This window comes from Pezoporus wallicus, unplaced genomic scaffold, assembly GCF_028554395.1.
Source record: "Pezoporus wallicus isolate ANWC-B61680 ecotype Strahan unplaced genomic scaffold, APGP_CSIRO_Pwel_v1 contig_5231, whole genome shotgun sequence".
Lineage (NCBI taxonomy): Eukaryota > Metazoa > Chordata > Aves > Psittaciformes > Psittacidae > Pezoporus > Pezoporus wallicus.
In genome coordinates, this window is record NW_026635973.1 from 192,362 (window position 1) to 202,741 (window position 10,380).

Consider the following 10,380-nt stretch of genomic DNA (forward strand, 5'->3'; position numbering starts at 1 on the left):
CTGGCATATTCCCTTCAAAGTTCAGAATAAAAGGAAGCATTCAGAACAGTAACTGTTATAATCAGGTAGGGAAGGGGGAACAAAGAGGAAGAACTAAACAAGGTCAAAAAGTGGTTTGCAATGATAAAGTGTATCACACAGCAAAACCAGAAAGTGGGTGAATTTGAGTTAAATGGAGTGCAAAAATTTAACCAGTGCACAAAAGAGGTATTTCTAAACTGTACTATGGGTACATCACCCTCCTCAGAAGGCCACCAAAACCATCCTACTTTCCTTGAAGAGACAAAGAATATGAAAAACATTAAAAGGAAAAAAACACAGCTGTAAAATAACACAAAGAACACAAGTTTTCAACTGAAAACCTGTAAAACAAAGGCAATGCTCCTAAAAATTGCTCTTAGATGTAAAGAAAAATAACTGATGCTAAGTCAAGGCTTGCATTTAAGGAGTGACAGAAGGAAACCTTAACACTCAAATTGGCACATATGGTATAGATGAAAAGGTAACAAAAAATTGATTCACTTTACATAAAGACCTACAATTAATGAAGGCCAGTAAAGTGCTTTTGCATTCAATACTATGTTAATTCATTCCAGATTTTGCTTCTGCTCCAAAACTACCAGGTAAGGCTAGCAAATGTTTCGCTGTCATACAAGTAAGGTGATGCTTATGACTGGCTATGGATCAGAGGGACACACAACCTGGATAACCAGTTGAAAGTCACCTGTATTTTAAACAGATTTCTTTTGCTACAGATAATGACAGCCACAGAACCTGAATGCCATAATGATGTAATTCTAAGGGAGCACAGGAAGAGGACAGAGTAGCACAATCAAACTGCAATTATCAGAAATTTTACATTACTGAATTGGGAGGGGAAGAAATTAAGCTAAAGAGGCCAGACAAGAGATTCCATGACAGTGCAGTAGGCTACAAAACTGAATCTAGAACAAGATCCACAGATAAAGGCAGATACTTGAAATATATTGTATTTTGAAATGAGGTAAGCCTACTTCGAGTGAATTGGAAGAAGTATGCCAAGAACTGAAGGGAAATAAGCCAGTACAAAATACACACTGATTGGAAGGAAGTCTTCTACAGATGCAGAGAGGGGCCACCCAGTACAGCCAAGCTGTGGCACGTTTCAAACGAAGGAGAAAGATATTTTATTGTGGGACTAAAAGGAAGGATACCAGGTCAGAAACCTTAGCTGAATACCCTTAAAACCCCTACACAGGAAAAAACATGGCTCATCTCATCAATAACATAGCTCTGTTGGTCTTGCTTGCTTAAGCAATAATGCAAATGTTAAATCTGATTGTTTTCCAGACCTGAAGATTTCTATAATCCCTGGTATTTTCCTATTTATTCACAGGCAACAATTACAGTACATTCAACCAGACAAGAAAAAATGTCTAAGAATGTTACTTCATTGTATTTTGGGGTTACAACACTTTTAAAAGCTTAAAAAATAGATAAACACAGTTTCAACAAACACTGGCAGAACAAAGAAAGAGATGGTCCATTTTGTCAAATGCCCCAACATCATATACTTATTTTCCCTAATCCCCGAATAAACAACACTGCCATTCCATCTTCAACCATTTAATAATACATATAAAAATTACCTGATTTAAGACATAAATGAATAATTATGAAAGGGTACTTGTTTTTAGAGTATATCTGGGAAGCAAGCTCTCCCCTTGACTTTGTTGGTATTTTGGAAGCCTTTTATTCCAGATCTCAAAATAACCCCTGTAAATATATTTGTTTTAATGTCGAGGTTTAGATGTAAATAACATCATCATAGATGAAAATAAGGACAAAAAGGACAGAACTGTCTTACTTTATGCCACACACTTTTAAAAGACACAGCAATTCTTTAAATGTTTCCTGATTTACATTAATTTGTGCAATAACTGCCAAGCAAGATCCTGCTGCTTTCACCTCTGCTGCTAACAGAATCAGACTAGAGGATCAAGCTTTTAATTATATTAACACATAATTTAGTTTATATTATAAAAACTTACAATGGAAAGCTATAAAATATATTAATTTGCCCAAGAATCTGTTTAACTACAGATCTCAAAATGTGCTATTTAGACTGGAATCACTGGTTCAGTAAATACCATCTTGCAAGCAGCAAAATATCTTGCTGTGTGTTGTAATAGTCATTGACTTAATGTAATCATCCTTATTAATAAGAAATTGGCTGCTTTAAAGCCAGCCCTACAAGGAGGTCCTTGTGTTTTCCCAGCCCAGGCAGGAAATCAATTTGCCCTTTCTGTTAAGGTGTCACTGAAGTAAAGATGCTTTTAATTTATAAAGGTGTTCTCCTGAATAAACGAATAAAATAGCCTGCCCAGGCCACACATATCATTGAAAGGCTGCTTTTGACAGCAAAATACATTTGAAAGCTTCTGGATACAATGTGCATAGTTCCCTCTGATAATACTGCATATAAAATTTTAAAGGGACTTTCTTAATTAATGCACTATTAAATTATGTCTTCTTAGTAAAACTGTAGAATTTTAACTGTTCACAATAAACACATTAGCTTATTTATTCAGCATGAGTAATGACAGACACTCATTGTTAAAGATACTGCAATCATCCTGTGCAATGATGAATTAAGACTGTGGCTATGATACCTTCTGTTGTCAAGAGAAAAAAAAGAACCACTGAATTGTAATCACAGCAGTAAACAAGATAAAAGTTAACTGGATGACTGCCTGTGTTTCTGTTTGCTAGAATTGATACTAAAAGTATTTCTTTGCTTTCATGACGAGAAGTCTACTCTTAAGCACATTTATCTGTGATTAGGCTAGGACACCAGTAGTAGAGAAGCAAGACCAGCTTCTGCTCTTAAATACATTCCTTAAATACAGGAATCAGTCAAGAAAATAATGCAAGTCAAAACTCCCAAGTATTTCCCATATTCCTTAGACTCTCTAATTTCATTCACATACTCCACTGGCCAGAAGCACAAGCATTATGTTAAACATGAACTGTCTACGCAAAAAAAATGGGGTTTCAGGATCAGTAAAGCATCTCTACTGAAGTCCTTTATAAATATACAGTACTTCAGCCCAGTAGAATCATTAACTGGCCACAGGGCTTTCAGGAAATGGCTCACTTCAGCAGAAAAGGCCAGATTTTCATTCCCAGTGCCACTGGCCATTAACTGCGAGCATCAGTGCAGACAGCAAAACACCCCAATTCAGTCTAACAACAGAGACTCACACATGGTTTGGGAAGGAACTGTGTTAGGCTGCATCAGAACACACTTCATGGAAATATGAATCCTTATTTAGGTGTATTTTGGTTTACAGCTAAAGCAGAGAAAACTTTTTGCCACATCAGCTTCAGCTACAACCCCCTTCCCAGCCAGGACAGAATTGTTCTGTGAGAACATGATGCAGAGTAGAGGGGAATTGCCTAAAGCCGTGTACTGCTCAACATGGATTTGCCATCACAATTTTTCACATTTTTAATGCTATCTTCTGCCAGTGGGTACTCGATAGGTATTTCAACATCGTTTTTCCTGGAACCATTGTCTTTATGCACTGCAGAAAGGCAACTATCATTTTTCTCAGTATAGCCATTAGTTTTAGCCAGATGAGGTTCCCGCTGACTGCAGCACAGCTGAGAGTCACAAGCTTTTGAGATGCAGGGTGAGCTGCACAGTATCTGGGAGTTCTTGTGGTCAGTGTATTCGGGCTGGATGGTCACAGAATGGATCCCTGCATCATGGAAAATCTTCCGTATTTTATAAGCAGCATCTTGGTAATCGGCAGGGGTTTGGCACTTGATGTGAAGAGTAGCAATATTCTTCCCACCTGCAAGCTCCCAGACATGCACCTCATGAAGGCTGCTCACCCCTGGTACACGAGCCAGTTCATCAGCTGGAAAACATAAGAGAAAGATATTACAGGCTTTGGTGTACTGGGTAATTACTAGATTTCTCATTAAGAGCCCTATCTGAAAGCAGACAAAAGTACATTTACTCTTATTTTGTGCACTTACACGTATTTTATGTTTAGTAAAATACAGCTACTCCCAACTGCCTTCAGTTCACCTGCCAGATGGCCACACAAGCAAGTCACCCTTCCTTCTGGGTTCACCCATCCCTCAGGCTCCTTTATGGCAATTTACACAGAAGCAATGATAGAGCACCACTTCCTTGGCCAAGATCCCACATCTTCTGGTTTCCTTAGCCCTGAGCATGGTGGAATTCCAGCAATAACCAGTGCTACCCCACAATTAATTAGTGTGAAATATGCCAGAGAGCTACAAAATTAACCAGCCTTAATGGAAATTTCCAAGCTGTTTTGGAAGCCTCTCAGAAGAAGGGTTGGGAGATACTGCAGTTCAATGTTATTTCTTTCACAAACACCCCACACAAAGCATTACCAGCTCAAGACCTGGTACTTTTGATGTACTGTTAAGAGTACCACATTCTCAAAATGCATGCTTTAACTAATCCAGAGAGATTTGAGTCATGTTGCTAGGACACAGGCATGTGACTATTTCTCACTGTTCTTGAGAATTTAGAGCTGTTAGGAGTAAATAATCCAAACGTCATTCCAGAAATAACCTATGCATTGAAATATATCATTAGAATTAATAGCAACAAATTTGACTTACTCAGTAGTTGCATATTAACACCTTTGGGAACCATCTGCAACAAAATAGTTGAGGTCTCCTTGATAAGTGGGAATGCAGAAGACAAGATGATGAACACCATAATTATTGTGAGGCTTGGATCAATGTAGCACTGCCAGTTACACGGAGCATCTCCCAGAGGAAGTACATGGAAGATTGTAGCAGCAACTACCACAACCACAGATCCAAGTGCATCTCCCATAACATGCAAAAGAACACCTGAAACAGATGGCACAACTTCCATTAGTGGGGGTGAGGGAGTTTTTTTTTGGGGGGGAAATACGGTAATGCTGCATTTTTCAAGTCTGTTCCACTTGACATGTAAAAAAAGCAATTTTCCAGGCATTAATATCTTAACCAATACTTTCAGCAACGGCTTTCAGGACAAAACAGCAAGGGAAATGCTGACTGAACCCCAGCTGCTTCAGTGGGATGCATTATTAAACATGTAGGGTATGCTAGCACTGCGGTCCAACTGCAATGCCATGGCAACATAGAAAGTGTTGGCTTAAACGCCTGCAGATTATTAAAAGATCCTGGCACATTAAACCTCATTTCTCAATTAAAAATTGATGACTAAATATATCCATTCTACCCTGGAAGCTAAGAGAGCCACAGACCACTCCCAGTAATAGTTATTCTCCTCCGTCAGCTTCTATGACACTACAGAAACCTGAAAAGTTACCTACGTGAAAACTAAGCTCACTCCTATTGCTTCAAATACCCTCACGCTGATTTTGATATCAAGCATGATTATTAGGCAGACTAAACCTTGTCCCACCGACACTACTAGCCCTCAAAGCCCCCCAGAAAATTGGAATTGGGTTTGACAGTCAGTCACATGGACAACATAGTTTATTATGTGCCTGGACTACTCTAAATTGAGAGGAACGCTGGGTACCACTTCTTACATCTAAGATATGTTTTTTGCACAGGGTCCTGTAATAACACATTTTAAGCTGCCCTTTCAACTACAACGACTGAAGTAGTCTTCTTGCTATAAAGTCACAATAACCCAAGAAATTTTTTCTTTTTATTACTTTACATCATTTTCCCTCAAATGCACTCTAGTTTTGTCAGTCTTTACTATTTAGACTCTGGTTCATTCAACCCATGCCTAATTCATAACATCTCTCAATATATTAAGTTCATTTCTTTGCCAATACTTCTTACTGTAAGCCTGTGAGAGACTGCAATGGACTATCTCCTTTCAACATCCTTATGACAAGCACTTTCAAGAGCTTCAGTCTATTGGAATCACTTCCTCTGGCTGGAGGGTCTGCAAAAGGCTCCCTCCCAAACTCATTAACAACACAGTGAAGAGTTTTGGCTGTTCGGTGGTGCTAGTCACTGGATTAAACCTACAGCTTTGCCTGTGCTGTTGTTTCTTGCCAGCTCTGTGCATGAACATTGATCTTCTGTGTGATAAATAAAGGCAATAACCCTGGAGTTACTCTGAATCACTTGGGTCAGATAAGAAAAGTACAAGCATCCAGTGAGTCCAGCTCTTTCTGCTGGAGTCAGGCATGTTCTGCCCTTTCTGGCAGACTCCCACAAAGCTTTACTCCTCCTAACAGTGCTGCAGTGTTCCCTTTTTATTTACAAATAATCCCGATTCAGCACAGGCTATCAGCTATTGCACGAACAAAAGGGACAGGCAGGATGCAATTGCCAAGGAAACGAACTGGAGAGCACAGCTTAAAGAGAACAGGAAAACGCTTCAGAAAGTCTTCTTTTGAATGAAGAATAAAGTAAAATGTGTCAGAATTTTGATAAATGATGAACTGAGAATACAGAATTTGGAGAATTATTATTTTACATTACTCGTATCATTAATATGTACAACTTAGTTGCACATCACATAATGAGGGCCTAGACAGAAATTATTTCACTGTTGATCTCCTAAATCTCTGGTTATTAGATAGAACTGAAAATTATGCTTCATTTAATAAAGCGAGTCTGGTAGGATGATAGTAACGCACAGTTTCCAACAGCTTGTGTTAGAAAGTCTGAACTACTCTGCATATGCTCAGGAAATAAAAGGAATAATTTTATACCACAGTAATTAGTACTGTTGGGCAGAATGTATGGATCCCTGTTCCTACTACTTTTAAAATCCATTTTCTCCAGCCATGTTTTTCAGGGAGGCTCAGATTCTGTAATATGCAGGAATTTTGCCAAGTGATCATGGCTATGCAACTAATCTCAAAGGAAAAAAAAAAAAAACAGATTTTGAATTTCTGTAGCAAGGAACATTTGTAAGGACAATACAAAGACTTTGCAAAGATGACACACTGAAGTAGCACTTAGAGAAAAAAAATCTCTTTCTAAAAACCAAAGATGACAGGTATCTTAAAATAACTGACACAAAACTCTTTATCCTTCAGACATCTTTCAAAGCTTCCAGCATCCGTGTGCTAAGCACTGTCATTCAGGCAAGTAAGGCCTTCTCTAAAATACACTCACTGGTTTCTTATTCTTTCCTCCTCCATACCCACTATAATGCCATAATATCCAGTGACACCGACCTCTACACATTCAGGAAAGTGCTGTGGCTGTAGCATATGGTTTGATTTCCAAACGGTCATCCTTGAAAGACAGGTGGACAGACACACAGAAAACCCAAGCAAACAAGTGCCTGACTGCCATTGACCTCTTGAGCTGAATTCACATGATGCCAACTTACAGGATTTTGAAGGAATACCAGATGCTGATAAGCAACCTCAGCAGCCTGAAATTATCATTCTGCTTCAGCTTTTCAACAGCCCTTTCCTTGGAGACAAACTCCATGTGTAATATAGTCAAAGATATCTGCTTTTGTCTCAGAGTGGGTATTTAAGTGTGTATACATAATAAATGCCTATACAGAGAGGGAGAGAGACACTTGGTTAACTTCTCCCTAGAAGCAGCTATGCCAGTTAGCTCCACAGGTACCCAGAGACCTGCCGAATTACAATGTAAGAAGGGTTAATCCTATCACAGACTCTCTCAGGGACAAGTTCACAGTTCAAGGACCTGCAAAAATACTGTGCTGGAGCACCACTTCCAGCACCTTTTTCCTCGTGCTGACAACAAAACCTGGGGATTTAAAGAAGTTCCATTTCCTGCCCTAAAGCATTTGAAAGCTGAAAACTGCTCAACTGATACAGTAGTAACAGCCAGCAAAGCACCTCACAGCTACCTGGCTCACCTTCCTATAAAGCCACTAGTGACTTGAGCTTAGGGCAATAGGCTTTGCCTCCTTTCCAAGAGGTCCAGCTGCACTCTTCTAAATAATGAAAATCAAGACGTGAGCACACTCACAGCCAAATCAGCACCACGCTATTTTGTTATTATCTATGCTATTTCATACAACCAAAACCTTTCTGCCAAAGATAACTGGGTCTACGTACACAGAAAAGCCCTGGGCTTTTGCTCCATTTATTACTGATATTTGGTAAAAGTAAACAGAAACCTGAAACGGAAATCAGAAAGTGTTTTAAAGTTAATGATAACATTAGCAGTATGCTCCCATGCTGTACCTCTGATGTTCAAGGCTTCGGACTTCTTTTCTTTTTTCTTCTCAGACCCCTCCTCAGGGCTTTTTTGGTCATTGGGTGAATCACCTGCATTCAAAGAAGAAACGCTGTGTTGTGTATAAGTTCTACAAACAGAAAAAACATCAACCTTCTCAAAACCAACTTATTTCAAAGACGACCTGAAGAGAAATAAAAACACAGACAACAAAGCAAGCCAAACCATTCTCCACGCAGCAATCCGAGCAACACCACCTCCTGTCCCCCCCCCTTCCCAGGCAGCCCGGTGTAAAGTACAAGGTGAAAGGGGCAGCGGGTGCGTGAGTGACAGGCACAGCCTCCGAGTGTCTTTGTGACCCTCCCCAGGGCCTATGGGTGGGCTCGGAAGGGTTAGGGATGAATCCAACAGGTCCCAAGGGAAAACAGGCAGGAGAAAGGGCACGGGACGGACGTGGAAGGGTGGGAAGCGGGACAGAAGGGGAAGCCTGGACGGCGAGGCTGCAGCCGAAAGGCACCTGCTTCATCGGCCTCCCCGGCTGGGGCACCGCTGGGCACGGCCGGAGCGGGCACCGCGGCAGGCGGGCGGCGGCGGCAGCAGACGCCCCAGTCTTGGAAGACGAGGAGCCCCACCAGGTTGACGGCGAGGCCGAGGGTGCCGACGATGAGCACCAGCTGCGCGTCGTCGATGGGCTCCGGCCGGGCGAGGCGCAGGATGGCCTCGACGGAAATGGTGAAGCAGAGCGCGGTGAGGAACACGGCGTTGCTGAGGGCCCCCACCGCCTCAGCGCGGCTGTAGCCGTAAGTGGCGCGGGGGCCGCGGCGGCTGCGGCGGGCGATGCGCCCCGTGGAGAGACCGACGCAGAGGGAGATGAGGTCCGAGAGCATGTTGAAGGAGTCGGACACCAGCGCGATGGAGTTGCCCAGGTAGCCCGACACCAGCTCGGCCACGAAGAAGCCGGTGGTAAGCACCAGCATGAAGATGAGGCGGCACGTCTTCCCCGAGTACCGCCCCATGGCCAGGCCTATAGCCGGTCCCCCCCCCTCGGCACCCCTCTCCGCGCTAACTCCGGGGCATGCCCCGCCACCGAGCACAGCAACCACCACCCTCCCGCAACAAGTGCGGCCGCCCCTGCCCTTAACGCCGCCGCCCGCAGAGCTACGCCCCGCCCGCCGCCCAGCCCCGAGGGGACGGACATGGGCGCCCGCCCCTCCCCTCTACAGCCGCCGGGACCGAGCGCTGCGCGGTGCCGGGGATCGCGGCGGTACGAAGACATCGCATCCGAGATAAACCCGCAATAGAACGGCCGTGGGGAGGCGCCGGACGGGGATGAGCCCTCTGGGGAAGGGCAAAGACATCCCGATCAAAGGGAAAGGCTACACTATCTTGTACAGCCGGGTCCCACCGCGCTGTCCAAAGGTGAAGGTGCTGAGGCGCTGGCACAGGGTGCCCAGAGAAGCTGTGCCTGCCCCATCCCTGGCAGTATTCAAGGCCAGGTTGGACGGGGCTTGAGCAACCTGGTCTAGCGGAAGGTGTTCCTGCCCATGGCCAGGCGTTGGAACTGGGTGATCTTAAGGTCCTTTCCAACCCAAACCAGACTGTGGTCCTATAACAGATCGAGCAATTAAACTCCTTTAGCACTTTATTGGTTGTTTAAGTGCCAAATCAAAGCACAGAGTGCCACCTACAGAACAAGGTGATTTCCTGCCACTAGCCTTTAAAAAAGTATGTCAAAATAGTACTTCAGTGGCCATGAATCTATCACCATCCTACGAGAAAAAGAATTTCACACTTTATTTAACCTACAGCATAGTCTGTAAGAAGCATAACAAGTGAATAAACCTCTGAAATGTATTTGTAGATTATTAGTTTTGTTATGACAGTTCTTGGGAAAGTGACACCCCTGTAAGTGGAAGGAGGACAGAGTCAACTGCTAATACAGCACTGGGAGATGACAGGAGCAACTGGATAATCAGAGGAGGTTCTGCACAGTTAACTCATCCTCAGCTGTGGGTTCTTAGTACCCAAAATAATAAGCTTAAATGAAAGACATGAGACCTAAAGAAAATAATGTCCTTAAAGTTGTATCCTGCAAGACTATCCTGGTGTATTTCAGTTATGCAAGAGGCTGGAGCTACTGCTTCAGCAGCTACAATTTACACTGAAATGCCACATCAGCCATTTCACCATGCTTGACAAAGC

At 42.8% G+C, this 10,380-nt stretch overlaps 1 protein-coding gene across 1 annotated transcript; it reads right to left on the reverse strand.

Annotated features, from left to right (window-relative positions):
* Positions 1–915: 915 nt before the first annotated feature.
* Positions 916–9,320, reverse strand: SLC30A10 (solute carrier family 30 member 10). The gene is made up of 4 exons (XM_057398747.1): positions 8,696–9,320; positions 8,187–8,270; positions 4,648–4,884; positions 916–3,905 (listed from the first exon to the last, which is right to left on the reverse strand). The coding sequence occupies exons 1-4, from the start codon at positions 9,192–9,194 to the stop codon at positions 3,439–3,441; spliced, it is 1,287 nt and encodes a 428-aa protein (XP_057254730.1). The 5' UTR covers positions 9,195–9,320; the 3' UTR covers positions 916–3,438.
* Positions 9,321–10,380: the final 1,060 nt, after the last annotated feature.